Source organism: Acipenser ruthenus, chromosome 25 (genome assembly GCF_902713425.1).
Source record: "Acipenser ruthenus chromosome 25, fAciRut3.2 maternal haplotype, whole genome shotgun sequence".
In the NCBI taxonomy this organism is placed as follows: domain Eukaryota; kingdom Metazoa; phylum Chordata; class Actinopteri; order Acipenseriformes; family Acipenseridae; genus Acipenser; species Acipenser ruthenus.
This window is the reverse complement of record NC_081213.1, coordinates 26,077,812-26,094,658: the sequence shown is the minus strand read 5'-3', so window position 1 is coordinate 26,094,658 and position 16,847 is coordinate 26,077,812. Positions and strand designations below refer to the sequence as shown.

Genomic DNA, 16,847 nt, shown 5'->3' with positions numbered 1-16,847 from the left:
TTATTATCAGGAACAGAGGACTGCATTTTCATAAGCAATGCTCCCCAGTTGAATGCAGTTATTATGCAATTTTGATTGAGGAAAGCAATGAAGTTGAATATGTACAACAGTAGTTTTGTTATGTTGACAGGATGCAATGATCAGCCATCAAAAAAAAAAAAAACTGCATAAATATGAGCTGTTCAGCTGTCTCAGGTGTCTGGATTACTAGACTGCCTAAACTCGCTCATTATTGCTACAGCTAGACCGCCCTGTGAAAATGTATTGCGTGAGCATCATTATTTTTATTTTGCTCTTGAATGATCCTGCCTTCAGTGAAATGTCTGCTTCCAAGACGCTTATTTCTGCCAGGTGTGTTTTATAATTAAAGTACTTGCATGACAATGAATGCTGCGCACTGGCAATTTCAGCGCTGCAAATTTATTTATTTATTTATTTATTTTAGAATATTTCAGATTTTTTTCCCAAAATGTTTTGACTCGTTATTTTTCATAATTGGCTGTTTAAGCTGACATTTCAAAGCTGCTCAATGACTTGATAAAACAGTAAGTTTGTAACAGCCAACTCAACTCGTACGCCATGCCTGCTAATGGAAAGCTTCGGCTTATTCAGTTGTAGAAAACGATGAATAAGACTAGGAAGTGGTTTACATGTGCTGACGGAAAGGTAAAACAGATTTTTTTTAAAAGGATGAAAAACTGGAGGTGGAGCAACGAGGACCACAAAGTGCACTGTAGTGAAACTGAAAGGGGGAAGCGTGCCCTTGCAATTATTTCTCCGCCTTATTTCAGAAACCGAGTTAGTTTAATAACTGCACATTGACTGTCACAGTTTAGTGAACAGCGTGCAAACCGGGGAGGTTCGTCTGGGACTGTATGCCTCTTTCAGGTTTATTATGAAATCCAAAGAGGCTTGAGGCATCATTAAACCCCTTAAAGAAAGCAGAGCCCAGACCTGTCAATAAATACACCGCGAAGGGAAACACACGGCTGCATCTCGTCATCTGTGTATTTATTTGATATATTTATATTTATATTCAGGTCTTGGTATTGCAGAACTGGATATGTCTACAGCAACTGCTTCTGTGTTTGATATTTCAAGGACAATGTTGGCTCCCGAAGATGGGAATCGTGCCCACGTTCACACAGGTAAGGCGAGATTGGATGGCAATTCTTCAAGTTCCTGCTATTGCTGCTCAATTTAAATGTTTTTTGGACGCCATTAATGCAAAGAATAACATTTGCTTTATCATCTGACGTGCAAAGACACAAATGATTATTACGATGGACTGTGTGCTTAAACCAGCTCAGCAGCATTATACAGTAACGTTACACTGCTATTTGTATTGATGTTTTTAATTGATTTATTCTCTGAGAATGAATACGTTCTTTGAAAGTTTCCCTGAATCTCTACCAGGCAGTACTACAGTATGTACAGTAACCCATAATGTACTATATAGTCTCAGATGTCGACTGAACAACCAGTACTGCTTAACTTACATATGTTACGTGATTGGTGTTGCCGGTTACTGTATGTGTGTGTTCTATACATAAACGTTATGGTTGCCCCTTTTCTTTAAAAAAAAATGTAACATGATTCTTAATTTGAAATGAAAAGAAAGAAAATTCTGGAGGATACAGAAGGACACTGTCATTGGTATATTTTCTGAATTCGCTATTGTAAAAATGAGTTATTTTCCTGTTTTTAAGTTAATAATATTAAGATGCAGATACAGCGAGTAACAATATAAAGACAATAACATACATCTGACAACAATAATGTATCCAGTTCTGGACATGAGACAAAAAGTGCAAGAGGAAGCGTCAGAAGAGAGAAATGCAGTTCCTTTTAGATATTATTATGAACTGATGTAGTTCTATAAGACTAAATATTATGTAGCTTATTGATTATTTTTATTTTTATTTTATTACGTATTTTTTTTAACTATTCATTAGTCATCTTGATTCAGTAAATGACGGTCCTTTGGAGTTTACAACATTACTTCATCTGTGAATACAGGCTGCTGTCTTCTGGGTTGCTCAATCATGTTTGGTTTTAAACTAAAATAGAATTGCTTGGTGTGTGCTACTACATTCTTCCTCTGCACTGTATATATACTGCACTGTATGTATATATATATATATATAACCAATATTTTTTGTCATAAAAAGATCCCTTTTAACTGTTTCAGCAACACAGGCAGATCATATCTTAAATATATGAAATGTGATCTTTTCCTCTAGTGGAGAATGCCCTCCAATGTTCAAGTGTGAAGGTTAGTCTCATTGTAGCCTACCTCAAATTAATGTTGCTATTTTCAAACATTTCGCTTGTCACGACCTGTCCAGCTGGAAAAAGGTGGCCTCTAGTGGTAATATATGGGTAATGTGAGCAAATAATCTAAAATATGTATGCTAACATCTGCATTCATTAAAATATAATAAGGTAAAAATTAAAATAAAAAGCTCAACCAACGAATAACCCGAATCTAACATGAGTGCTTAGACTCCAGTGTGCCAAACTGTGTGCAGGTTTTGGATATGTTCCATTCCTACGTTCTGGCAGTCCTTTAACATTTTAAAGCATGTTACCCTGTTTAGTAATTCACACAGAATATATTGATTGCTCAGAAATGGACAGGATAGAATAAAGTGAGCAAGAAAGAACAACTTTCACTGGTATGGGACAATACAATAGGACTTTACTTTAACTCTTTCGGTCCTGAATTATTTTTGTCGAGCTGAAGAATATACTCCTTTATTGAGTATACATGAAAGCAGAACAACATTTTTTTATTTATTTTTTTTAACATATATTTATACCCTACCTCATGGGACCCAGGAGGTTCCGATGTGATTTCCGACAGCATATGTTAACTTTGAAGTCCCCCAGGACTGAGAGGGTTAGACAGCATGATCAGATTGCTTGAGCGGAAGCTGTATTTCTCTCCTTGTTCCCAGGACAGTGCAGTCCAGTGACTTCCCCACCACTGGGCAGCATGCAGATAACAGAGGGCAACGGCACCAGCATTGGCACAGTCATCTCCTTCCAGTGTTCCTCCAGGCACAGGCTGCTGGGAGACGGGTTCATTTCGTGTGTCTGGAAAAGCAACAGCACGCAGTGGACAGGGAGCACGCCAACCTGCAAACGTAAGGGCAAAGAAGCACTTCCCATCCCTTTTCTATCCTACTGGTATTCACAGACGTCCAATTTTGCTACCCCTCCCTCTATTTATTGGTATTATGTATTATGTAAGGAGGGAATTATACTTTAAATGTAGTTAGTCTGTATATATATATATATATATATAACTCTGCAATGGGACTTTGCATGTGGAGATACCAAGTTCAGCAAGATACTAAACAAGACCACAAAGTGCCTACAAAAGTACTTTGATTAATTGCTTATGGACAGGGTTACCATATGACTCCGTGCACACTAGGACAGTTCAACTCATACCCCAATGCATTCTGGTAAGTGTAGTCCTGCTGTGAAAGGTACCTGAGACAGGTAAAACTTACCAGAATGCATTGCGATATGAGCTGAAAAGCCTGAACTGCCCCAAACTGTCCTAGTGTACATGGAGTCATATGGTAACCCTACTTATGGGATCCATTTGGATGTTTCACTTGCAGACCCTGATGTATAGTAAAGTATAGTAGGCTCTATATTTACTCTCTATATTTATTAATACTCTGCGCTTAAAAATGTCAAACCAAACTAAACCGTGGCGAGGTTTACAGCATCTGCTCAGTTGCCACTTTCCTGTTATCTCAAACTCACCACAACTGAAAATTCACTACCTGTGTAGAAAAACCGAAACCAAAAACAAATAATGTGCAGAAGGGTTAGAAGATGCCAGCCTGTTCCTAGAGATGTAACCTGCACAGTGCTCTCTGGATCTGTTTAATATGTGTTTCTGTGAGTGCGTGGGCTCATACTGCACATTGGAGCGCAGGGGCTGAGCGCTATTTGCATGCTGAGTGTCTGTGGGCGTTCAAAGCTTGTGGTGCTGTTCTTCATCAGCGGAAGTTACAGAAACAAGTACAAAAACAGGATTATTTTTAACTGAATAAGAACAGCCCCTCCCTAGCCTGTCTACACCAAGCTAAGGTAACCCTGACAGTATCCAATATAAAATACACTATAGTACTCTTCTAAAGAGTTGCCCATAGATTTTTTTTTTTGTAAAAAAATGTTTTATTATATCAAAAAAGTTATTATATTAACAGTATCACATGAAAAAAAAAATCTCAAGCAAATTCCACAGTTTAGTAAATTACAGAAATGCAAAAAGATAGACATTATAGAAATATTTCATGCTGTACATCAGTACATTAAACCTCACACATATACATCATCCTCATATTAATAGATTGGTACATAGAACAGCATATATTTTATCCAATTCTGTGTGTGTGAGTTGACAATATACAATTCCAGAGTATCACTGTTATTTATAACAGTTCATAACAATGTGATCAACATCATTTGTTATAAATTAACATGGGATGAATATGGATAACTATATTCACATGAATTAACAGGACTAAATTCAAAATGAATTACTTCAGAACTCAGAGGAAGTGCATTCAGTCGGAATTCATTATGAAATGGTGGCCATTATTTTGAAGTGTTACATATATGTTTCCCTGTGTTTACATTCCCACATTCACACACTAGGTGTGTTTTTGCTAAGAGGAAACTAATCAGTTTAAAGCCAATCTGCATTTCAGGAAACATCATTCAACATTATTGACTGATAAGCATTCCTGACTATATAAACCAGCGGTTTGGGCTGCCTGATTGATTGTTTGTCACGTCAAAGACCGTGCTCGCTTAATTACTAAATAATGAATCAGTCGATGAGCAGTTTAATTTCTTCCCTTGACTTTCATCCCTTGGGAATTTCCAGGGCTCAAAACATCAATTAAAAGATTACTGGAGCTGAAATGCAAGCTTTCAAATTGCACTATTTAAAAAGCATATTAGAAATGAGTAGGAATTTATCACAAATAGATTTGTCACATGTTAAGTTTGCTTTAGTGGCAATGCTTTATTTTGCATGGCATAAACAAGTACTTGATTGATACACTACCCATGTATTGAAGTTAAGTTACATGTCTATGAATAGTTATTAGATATTTAATAGACCTGCTTTAGGCTGCAACTGAAATGTTGTGCTGGTATTCTTTATGTATGTGTGATGTGTACCTATATTGGTAGCTTTCTGCTCCAACACATATTCAAGACAGGAACTATGTAAAGCATTGGTTAACAAGCTTCAGCATAACAGTGATATCTTACTGAACGGTTCCTCAATGCATGGTTTCGAATCAGTTCAATAGTTAGTCATACCACCCAAAATAAAGGGTAACTGTTAAGGTAAAAAGAGGAAACATGCACACCACTTCCTAACCGGTGCTCTGGGGGCCAAACTGCAAAAACAATGCACCGTGCAATCAGTCAGCTTTAGGTGAAACAGCTAACCAAAATCAAGGACAGTGCTTCTTAGTCATCTGCATGTTTTATATTTCCCTGCTTGTCAGTTTTTCCTTCCAGTTTATAAGGAGTTTGTTATCTAGCCCATGTAGAAAATAATAGTTTGGTAGGCGTTTTCTGTAAACATGTTATCAGTTTGACAAAAAGCCCATTTGGAAATAAAAGGTGCTGTCCCTTTATAATCACTGCTTGATTCCTTATACTCATAGTGTATAACCTCTCGCTGCTGCAAGCTGCATGCCTGTTTGGCTGCCAGGCTGTGGGTTGGAGTTGGGATTGTCACCTTAGAGTTAACAACCTTTCGAGAATGTAAACCAAGCGGGCGGTCAACCATGCCAGTTTTCTAATTAAGTATTTAGAATGCACAGAAGGGCTAGCTACTGCGCGCGATTTAACTGCGGTTTTTGTTGTTATTGTTTCAGCTATTTTGATATTTGAGGATTTTGGATTCAAAGTGGCAGTGATTGCTTCCATTGTTAGCTGTGCTATAATTCTCCTGATGTCTATGGCATTTCTAACCTGCTGTTTCATCAAGTGCATTAAGAAGGGAGACAGAAAGAGGACTGAAAGGTATACTATCCCTACAATTATTATTTTTCTACTGTTGATATTATAGGAGTGGGAGGGGGAGTGGGGGGGGGGAGTGGGGGGGGTGGTCAATCTAACTTAACAGCATTGAATTATTTTCGGAATGGGTTTGTATTTCTGCCAATGAAAATGTATTAAGCTATTGTTCTTTGGTACTAAAAAAGTGCATCCTTAAATACAGGAAAGGAGAGAAATGTCACAGAATGGAAACATCTGCTTTGGAAAATCCAAACTGAATGATCTTTTTTTTTGGTTTAAACTGACCGCGCGCGTTGTTTTTCAGGGAGGTGCAGCTGTGGTATCAGACAGACTGTGACGAGCTGGAGGATACTTACTATGGGCATAAAGGACGAAACAACAACAACAGCAATAGGACAGGAGACCAGAGGAACACGGGGTATGACAACCGGGGCTACTGCAGGTGAGCTGTAAGCCACTGAGAATGAACAGAGGCTTTCTCCTCAAGCTTCATGATACACAGCACTATAACAATATGTCTTGTTATATGTAAATTGTATAGAAGATACATGAAAAGACAGGCATGAAACAAGGTGTTTCCATACGTTTTAACGGTGCTTTTACGAATCTTTAGCATTTCTTTACCATGTTCAAAACATTGGTCTAAAACATCCTGGTTAAAAATAATAATATGAGCAGGCTATTAAGGCAACATCATTTCAACATCATTTTAAAGGTCGTTTTTTATGTCTCGGTGAGTGGTTTATAATGGTGATTATAAGTCTGGAAGCATTAACCTCTGTACTGTGCTATCCGCAGGTGCCACGAGCACTCCAAGAACATCTCCATCCCAGCATGCTGCAGTGAACATCGCCTGTCCGTCGTTTTTAAGCCACAGAAGAAAAAAATCCCAAGCAAGTACAGGTTACCGGAATGCAGTGTTTCAGCTGTCAGTGGGACTCGCATGGCCGAAGTCTATGAACACAGCCGAGAGCCACAGGGCAGGCTGCAGGAGCACCTCTTGCATGGCTTTTCTGTATAAGACGGGACACAAATCGGACCTCCATGTGCCTTAATAACAATTTTTTTTTTTTTTGCTGGACTTAATGAATCTGAGATTTACTAAGAAGAGATGTTTGCACTTCTACTCTGCAGAGACCGCCGTTAGCCAGTAGGCTGAACTTTTTTGAAACATTTGAAAGTTTCTTATGAGAACACAATCGATCAATGCACAGTCAATGACTTTTTTGCGAACTAGATTGTCTTCTCGGTTATAGGTGGAACATAAATGTCTTCATGTGCTGTCGTTGGAATGAAGTTGAAAAAAAAACGTTTTTGAAAAACAGCCATATTGAGGCACTGTATTAAAACTGGTTGTTTTTCTTAACATGCTCAAATCTATTCCCTTGAAAACTGCGACTAAAAGATCATTAAAAGAGCCATGAGTGGAGTTGACTTGTAAAGTAATTAGTATGGGCTTCTACCTGTTTTTACAAAACTGCAGTCAAGGTAAAAAGTATCCAACCTATGCCTTTCAGGACTCTTTGGACTGGTTTATACTGGGAAAGTGAAAATGTTTTCAGCTGTTGATTGTAATATTTACATCAATAAATGTGCGATGCTCGTCCACATGTTTTGTCTATGGCAAACACTTGCCCACGCTACATGGCTGAAACAGGTTCTGTGTATGGAAAAAGCAGCCCACCCAGTGGATAGTACAAATTATATTTGGTCAAGTAGTACAATTTAAATGAAAGCACTTGGTGATTCATTGATGATAATGTTAATACAGCTTACTCAGGAAGCTTCATTTTGCAAATATACAGCTCTTATGTATAAGTGTCCCTTATTTGCACTCCTTCTGTTACAGAACAATGGAGACGGGATGAGTCTATATGCGTGGGCCAGATTGCAATATTTGTATTCAGGGCTCAGTATTAAAGCCAGATATGAAGATACACACCAAATCCATCTGTGCTGAGCAGTGCCATTTTAAATTTAAAATTGATCCTGGCAGCTAAAAACTCAGAATAGGCTGATTACTCTATAAATGAAAAACGCAGCGGAAAACAGAGAATGGTTTATACTACTGTGTTACTGTATAAAATGCATTGCTGAATTTCAGACTTGTGTCTTTTTGTTCCAGCCAGACTTTTCTTTGGTACAGAGAGCTTCTTGCTCTCTGTGATTTGCCAGTTGGGCTGTGTTTGCATCTGTCAGTGTTGAACAATGCCTACAGAAGATGTGCACGTTGTTTTTTTTTTCTTTTCTAAATCCAATCTTGCAAAGAGGGATTGCGTGGAAGTGCATTGAGGTTTTTTTTGGTGAAGTGCGGTACTCTCTACTGAGGGGAAAGCTGAAAACTAATTTCACTTGTGACCAAAGCCAAATTCTAATCCAGGCCTCCAAAAGTGAAGCTACTTCCCCAGTCATGTCTAATGCTTACCGCGTAGTACCCTGGCTGTTGCCTCTGGGGGATGCTTTAAGCCCACTAATAGGATTTCACTACTCACTCCAATTCAGCATTTAAAGCACTGAAAGAATGGTAAAGTAAAATTGCCCAAAATATCACTTTAAAAATTGCAAAGTGCTTTGTTCACATTGCACAGGAAGCAATGAACAGTTTTTTTAACTTCACATGTTTAAGATTTTTCCACCCCATAAAGTTCCCCTACTGTCTCTTTTGGTATTCCCCGCCTTAAAAGTAATTATTTATACCATGCATTTACTCTTCAATGTTGAAATGAGTTTTGGTCCACAATCTTACATCACTGGAGGCATAGGTGTAGAAAGACGGGCCAGGCTTTTCAACGGTGGGCCAGCTGAGAGAATTGGAATACTGAGTCTAAGACTGAAATCAGTAATCAGGGTTGGGGTCTCGAGAACAAGCAACTGCTCTAAGAGAGCGTTTCATGTGTTCAAAAGAATGCAGTCCAGTTTTACATTGGCTCATCTTTCTGCACCAGGTAAAGAGCGTGGCCCGTCTTTCTGCACCTAAGCATTACTGATTAATGTGGTCTCCACCCCTAAAGAGGTAAGTGTGAAGGAGCTCTTAATTCTTCACACTGTGAAACTGGCGACATCCTAAAAAAGGGCTCCTCACCTTGGCCTTGAGAATGCCAACATCGGTCTTGGCCTCAGCCTCATAGGACCAGGCCTTGAATCCAACACTGCATGGTCTGTGTGGTTTCCTGCCTGGGCTCTGTAGTGTCCGGTACAGTCTGTTCTGTTTCTATCTACCCACTATCTCAAGCTCATTTCAGATCCTACCTTACACCCAAGAGACTGCAGCTAAGTGACGCTAGACACTACCGAGTGTAGACTTCGGAGAATTTGTCATGTTGCAAACCGCCAGCACTGCCCATGAGGCAAGGCAAGGGATTCAGGGTTTACTTTAAGGGATGTGTGATATGCATGATAAGCTGTGCCTCGGCTTGAGACTGAAAGCAAGCAGGCTTGCAGGAAGACATGAATAAAGAAAATGATGGCAATTGTTTATTTATTTATTTATTTATTTTAAACAGGGTTTGAGTTTTTCATGGTCAATTTTAATTTCCCTATAGAACAAATGCTACGGCAAAGAGTATTTGCTGTTCACACAGACTAGAATTTCCTCTTGTAGAAATCACCACTCTTTGTTGGTTGAGGTTTGCATTGTCTCTCCCGTTATCCATTTCCTGGAATTGTGTAAAATATACAGACAAGGGCAGCCTCTGCTGGACAAAAAGAGTTTAGTCAATTATGAAAATCAAAAAATTAAGTATTCAAAAAACATTACTACATCCAAAATGCAACCAAAACATATGTTAACATTTATAAAAATCAAAAAATGTATAGATAGATATAAACGTTTCAGATTAACTGTAACCGCGCAAGAGTCATTGCAATAATAGCGATACCACCTTAAATGAAAAACTTTTGCTTGTGACGTACAATGGGTGTGATGAAACCTGACAGCGCAGCACTGGGAGGAAAGTCTTGCCATCATGGGAGGGACGAGGAAGTGAGGAAGTGGAGAAGCGAGACGGGTAAATAAAGTTCCAGGATTTACCGCAGATATCATCATGTCAGGTTAGTAGAGATTATTCAAATCCACTGTGTATTTTCGAGTAGCAAGTGCCTGTTGCGCCGTAGAGGGGCCTTGAGTTGTTATTAAAACTTGACCTTAAAGTTCTAGTCCAGGCTAGAGCAAAGTCGTGTCATTATCTCCTTAAACACAGTTGTGTCCATATGTTTTCTACTTCTTTTGCAACTATGTAATTACATCTATTTTGCTTTAAACGCTAGTAGGACTACTTTGCATGCACAGAGCATTTGGAAATGAACTGTTATTGTTTATAGAATATAAAGCAGCGATAGTTTTCAAAGTCATTGTGTAGGCGCTGTAGCTAGTTAATACCTGTTGCATTGTTGCTGTACTATAAATGACTGTACTTTCGACAGAATATATACAATTTGGACATGCAACTTTTCCCAATTATGTGACACAGTACCATACCAAAGTGATACCGTGCACTCTTCATCACCGCAAACGCTGCCAATATGTAACGTCACGTAACATTTCCATACAAATACAGTAGGTCATATTGATGTATTTGTTGTATTAATATTCCTGCCCCTTGTATTTTGAAACCAGCAGCCAGTATGATGAGTTGTGTTGGTAACTGTGAGTCGCAGGGCGTTCGCTGTGGTCTGCAACACAAACATGCAACACTGTACACTCCAGCCTGTGTTTGCGCCTGCTATTAGCTACTATCAGTAGCTCCTTCAACATTGTTAGAACAGTGGACATTAACTTTCTGATAGTAATTTAAAAAAAAGAAAACTTCTTCATCAAGGTTATTTTGAGGAGACCTTCTTGGACTGGGACCGAGTCCAGGTCGAATAGGTTTAATACATTAATTGCAGTCAGAGAAAATGAAGTGAAGTGAGGGAGTGTAATCTCCAGTAATCGGGTAATTATAGAGTGTTTTGCATGATCATGTAAATTCAATCTTACATTAATCCCTTTAGTGCTTCTCATTATTCCAAGTGCTTAGCTTGTGATCTATACATTCAGCAGCAGGGCTGTTTAACATGGGCTTTGCTGACATGTTGTTGCAAGAAATACTGATACTGCTGCTGTTTCTGTTTTAAATTTTTTATGTACATCAAAAAAAAACAAAAAAAAAAACACTTAATTTTCTACATTTTTGTGCACTGCGGTTATACCTCCACATATATATATATATATATATATATATATATATATCATTATTACTGTTTTTTTAATGTCATTTCTAAGGAAGCAGCAGCAACTTCATCTATAGCGATGTTTATGAAATATCTGTCTATTCCAAACTGAAGTGAAGAACACAAGCGGAGAACAAAAACAACTGCAGCTCCCTCACGCATTCTTTTCCTCAATGAGATAACATGCCTAAAATTGCTGAACTGCAACTGTCACTGTAGGAATGACGGACAGGTGCCAATGTTGAGCAGATTAGAGCCAAATACAGCTCTATTCTGTAGAATGTGAAATGTTTGCATGGTATTTTTATTATGAAATTAAATCACTGATTACAATGTTCCACGGAATACCTTTTTGAATACTTGTGTTCTAAAATTCATAAATTAAAAAAAAAAAAGGTTTTCATTGTAACTCCTGTAGATGTTATTAAGCAACGTGTCTTGTGATTTTCAGACACTTACTGTGATCAGCTGGAGCAGGACACTTGGTTCTTAAAGAATGACTACAGGCTGAGTGCGCAGCTGGTTGAAAAGCTTGTGCTGCAGCTGAACAGGATCCACCCCAATGTTTTAAGTGACAAAGAAGCACAGAAAGTAGGTAGCCCGTCAGGCATTGCAACGCTCATATCAAACTAACAAGTTTCTTTTTAGTGGACCTGAGTTTTGCAAACAGTTGGAAACTTCACAAAAAGTTTGATCTTTTTGAACAAAAAGCAATGTTTAACATCATCCCTGAAAAGAGTACACCAAGAGGACAGTATCCCCTTTTTGGAATGTATTTGTTTTAAACACTTTGCAGAAAAGGGGTTGATAAGCATGGGCAGTCTTATTTGGTCTGTGGTCTGATTCACAGAGACCCTGCACTGGTTTGTGAAGGCAAGGGTGTGCTTTTTGAGGAAGAGAGGCACAGTAAACAGCAGTGCTTATTTGGATAAGGAAAGTCTCTTAAACTGTTCATTGTTTGTAGTTCAGGGACGTGAAAGTACCAACAAAGACTAGGCTGACAGACCTGTTGAGTACCTTAAAAGAGAAAGGAGAAGAGGCTTGTCACGAGTTCTACAGAGCTCTGCACATCCATGCTGAGCAACTTTATATCAGCCTGCCCAGCAGAAAGAGACAGAGAGGTAAGCCTAACTAACAACTAACAAACTGGGATAACTTTTTATTTTTGTGTTGTGTCAGATTTTTGGTATATGACATACTAAATTGGATGTGCAGAGCATTCAGATGTGACTTATACCCTACGCACGATCATCATGTTCGGAGATGAGATTGTGAATGAGGTAAATGGCTCACGTGGTTTCAACGTGTTTTGGTCGTGCGTTATTTACGTACTGGAGTGTGAAAAGGGTATTTGAGAAACACTTGTTGTTTAGATACACCTGGTGGCTCCCTGCATAAGGTGCCACATTAATCCATTCTCATTGTAAGACGTGCATTGTCAAAATGTGAGAAACATGGATAAGCCTTCCATATGTAAAGCTTGCCAACTCTTATTATTATTAGTACGTAGATGTATTTAATCTATTTTATATGACATATAGTTTTATGACTTTTTAGTTTTATGACTATCTTCTAAAGAATGCCTTTCCACATAGTGCCATAAATTCTATCCATGAACATTCCATTTTTAGGCATTCTCATTTGTGATGCCTAAAATTTAAAGTATCATCTAGCAGTAGCTATTAATGCTATGCTTAATAAGATCAAATAACTTAGCAACAGCACTTTAACATTGTGTAGTTGTGTGTTCTGCGTAGTGCAGCAGACCTAACCATATGCTGCTTTTGTTCCTAGACGCAACAGAACCCAATGGGACTAACATTCATCCAGACCCCAGGGAGAGATTTGTGCTAAATGAAAGGGGTAAATCAAAACATATAACCTTGAAGTTTGAGATCAGCATTTAAACTATCTCTTCCTGGTTTGTATTTATAAAGCATGAGCAGGAGGACAGGTGCATGAAACTTCAGTGCTCTTTTAATACAGCCCTATATTTCTAAGAAATACTGCAATAATTTTTTTCTGTACTTCTTGGAATACTTAGACTGTGCAACATTGCATAACTGCAAGGGAGCTGTCAAGCCCATCAGCAATTTTAGGTCCAACTGGTTCTGATTCTTCCGCTGGCAATATGACTAAGGGCTGCACAGGTACATCTATTAAGATGTGTTTGCATGGGCATCTTTTTGTTTTGAAGGCATAAATGGAAGCTGAGTAAAAGTAAGTTTCAAACGGAAGGTTGACTTCTGTGTTAGCGGTCCAGGGAAACTTCCATCAGAATTCACCTTAGAACCCAGCGCAGATGGTATTTCATTGTGGTGTTGAATTGCACACTTCCTTTGGGTGTTCAGAGTGAGATTACCGTCACGTGAAATCACAAGCGCAGCACCCATATTGTTCTCTGTGGCGCTGGCTCTTTTACTGACAATGCTTTCCCTGAGGAAAATCTCTTCCAGCAGCGTAATGGCTTTTTATCTTCCAGGTCCAATGTTCTTCATCATCTGCTTTAGTGTTGTTGCTGGGCTGACATTGTACTACTACAGTAATGAAGGTAATTGCCATCATTGTTTTATTTTTAGCCTTGTATATGTATTACAGTGCTCCCCCTTTGTAATGCTATTGTCTGGAGCCATAGTAACAAGGCTGTGCTATTAGTGTTCTGCATTATGGGTCAAATGGGAGCCACAGCCATGCCACTTTATCACTGTTTCCGGGTCACTGTATGTAAAACATTGAGGTTCTTCTATCTTGGATTTGAAGTTTTAACCTAAACTCGGGAGAAAAAGCCTTGCATACCTGACCTTTTTTTTTTATTAATTTACTGCTTTATAAAGAAACACAGTAATACATGTTTTAACATTTTAATTTTTTTTTTTCTAACTTAGCAGTTTGATATATGTATGGATTCTGACTGGAGAACCATCATGTTTTGTTATTGTTTTTATCTTGTCTTAAACGGTAATTGACAAAATCTTACCTATTTTTGTAGAGGATAAAGCTATTGGAGATGCCAAGAAGATACTAGGATTTACAGCAATTGGGCTCAGCAGACGAGCCAAAGCTATGTTAATATCCTACGCAGAGGACCAGTCAAAGAACCAGTAATGCTAGAAAGCAGCCCCTTGCATTTGCCAACATCAGTATGGAGTAAGCACAAGGCAAACCAGCATGCCATACCAAAGACTAGGTGAACTGTTTTTAAGCATGTATGTAATTATATATGATTTAAATGATTTACTTTCAAAATATAGGACGACATCCTAAGCCTTATAACATATATTTTATTCTTACTGTAAGATTGAAAGTTTTGGACACTAATGCTTGTAGGATGGTTTTGTCCTTACTTAGTTTTTTTTCCAGGTACAGTGCCCTCCACTTAGCCCTTTGCTGAATAATTTGTTCATCAGGTTTTAACTGGATAATAAACCCAAGCAACAGAGAACAATAGGTTATACTGGACATTCAGTACATATTGAAGTCTGTAAATATATACTGTAGTTGCCTGAATTTAAGTTTATGAAGTCATATGTTAATAAACTTTTATTTGACCACTAGAGGCAGACATTTTCTTGGGTGAATACAGTACTTGGATTAACTTCTAATTGTTTTGTCGCATTGTCAAAACTTTCACAAAGAAAACCCTTTAACAAAGAGTGTAAAGGCAGCTGTGCCTGTAAAATACATGGTTAATCTTTTTGTCTTTGTGACGCTTTATAAAATATTTGTTTGAGATGAAAGCATTTATTTAAAAGAAAGAGTGTTTTGAAGTAAGTTTTATCAATTGTATAATTTTCCACTCATTAATTCTAGACTGTCGTTGCATAACCTGTTCTTTATGTAAGCAGGGCTGCCCCCTACAGTATAGACAGCCTGTATTTAAGACTGGTCATGCTGTAGAAGTTCTTGTTATGTGTTTATTTAGCAGACGCCTTTATCCAAGGTGACTTACAGAGACTAGGGTGTGTGCACTGTGCATCAGCTGCAGAGTCACTTACAACAAAGTCTCACCCGAAAGAGAAGGAGGACAAGGAGGTTAAGTGAGTTGCTCAGGGTCACACAGTGAGTGAGCCGGGATTTGAACCGGGGACCTCCTGGTTACAAGCCCTTTTCTTTAACCACATTTTTTAGAATCGCCTGAAAGAGCAGAAACTAAAGTCTTTAAATATGAAGTGTATAGAGTATTTCTGAATAGGATTGTTTGTCTTTTATACCACAGAAATTGGCCATTCGATACTGAAAATTAGTGGTGCTATTGATGTAATGATGTACATTATTGATTATTTTTGTAACGGTATTTTCACTTTCCTGTTAGACCCTTGAAATATTCCTCATTCTGTGCAGCAGCTTTGTGTGTATCAATGAATACAGGTGTTGTTTGTGTGTTTGTTTGTTTGTTTATACAACATTTGTATATAGGTTTTGACCAGAAGAGATCAATTGAACTCTCTTGTATTCATGTCTGTAAGATATCCAGCTTAATTTTGTCTTTTTTTATATATATATATATATATATATATATATATATATATATATATATATATATATATATATACAGACGTGCTCAAATTTGTTGGTACCCCTCCACAAAAAACGAAGAATGCAGAATTTTCTCTGAAATAACTTGAAACTGACAAAAGTAATTGGCATCCACCATTGTTTATTCCATATTTAATAGAAATCAGACTTTGCTTTTGATTTTTTATTCAACATAATATTGTAAATAATAAAACAAATGAAAATGGCATGGACAAAAATGATGGGACCGCTAACCTAATATTTTGTTGCACAACCTTTAGAGGCAATCACTGCAATCAAACGTTTTCTGTAGCTCTCAATGAGACTTCTGCACCTGTTAACAGCTAGTTTGGCCCACTCTTCCTGAGCAAACTGCTCCAGCTGTCTCAGGTTTGATGGGTGCCTTCTCCAGACTGCAAGTTTCAGCTCTTTCCATAGATGTTCGATAGGATTCAGATCAGGACTCATAGAAGGCCACTTCCGAATAGTCCAATGTTTTGTTCTTATCCATTCTTGGGTGCTTTTAGCTGTGTGTTCTGGGTCATTATCCTGTTGGAGGACCCATGACCTGCGACTGAGACAGAGCTTTCTGACACTGGGCAGTACGTTTCGCTCCAGAATGCCTTGATAGTCTTGAGATTTCATTGTGCCCTGCACAGATTCAATTCACCCTGTGCCAGGCGCAGCAAAGCAGCCCCAAAACATAACCGAGCCTCCTCCATGTTTCATTGTAGGTATGGTGTTCTTTTCTTTGAAAACTTCATTTTTTCGTCTGTGAACATAGAGCTGATGTGACTTGCTAGAAAGCTCCAGTTTTGACTCATCTGTCCAAAGGACATTCTCCCAGAAGGATTGTGGCTTGTCAATATGCATTTTAGCAAATTCCAGTCTGGCTTTTTTATGTTTTTCTGTCAAAAGTGGAGTCCTCCTGGGTCTTCTTCCATGGAGCCCACTTTCGCTCAAAAAGCGACGGATGGTGCGATCAGAAACTGACGTACCTTCACCTTGGAGTTCAGCTTGTATCTCTTTGGCAGTTATCCTTGGTTCTTTTT

At 38.3% G+C, this 16,847-nt stretch overlaps 2 protein-coding genes across 4 annotated transcripts; both read left to right on the top strand.

Annotated features, from left to right (window-relative positions):
• The first annotated feature begins 257 nt into the window (after window positions 1–257).
• On the top strand, window positions 258–8,276 carry LOC117413850 (sushi domain-containing protein 3-like). Of its 2 annotated transcripts, none has more exons than XM_059000332.1 (6): window positions 258–351; window positions 1,041–1,148; window positions 2,961–3,149; window positions 5,925–6,072; window positions 6,374–6,511; window positions 6,868–8,276. In XM_059000332.1, the coding sequence occupies exons 1-6, from the start codon at window positions 300–302 to the stop codon at window positions 7,088–7,090; spliced, it is 858 nt and encodes a 285-aa protein (XP_058856315.1). In that variant the 5' UTR covers window positions 258–299; the 3' UTR covers window positions 7,091–8,276. The 2 variants fall into 2 exon arrangements, with proteins under 2 accessions (XP_058856315.1, XP_058856316.1); XM_059000333.1 differs by lacking the exon at window positions 258–351 and adding an exon at window positions 474–666 and having other exon boundaries at window positions 6,868–8,275.
• Window positions 8,277–9,983: 1,707 nt separating this feature from the next.
• LOC117971361 (caspase recruitment domain-containing protein 19-like) lies at window positions 9,984–14,834 on the top strand. Of its 2 annotated transcripts, XM_034919563.2 has the most exons (6): window positions 9,984–10,119; window positions 11,732–11,871; window positions 12,245–12,401; window positions 13,075–13,143; window positions 13,763–13,831; window positions 14,270–14,834. In XM_034919563.2, exons 1-6 carry the CDS (start codon window positions 10,113–10,115, stop codon window positions 14,383–14,385), a joined length of 558 nt encoding a protein of 185 aa, XP_034775454.1. In that variant the 5' UTR covers window positions 9,984–10,112; the 3' UTR covers window positions 14,386–14,834. The 2 variants fall into 2 exon arrangements, with proteins under 2 accessions (XP_034775454.1, XP_034775455.1); XM_034919564.2 differs by lacking the exon at window positions 13,075–13,143.
• Window positions 14,835–16,847: the final 2,013 nt, after the last annotated feature.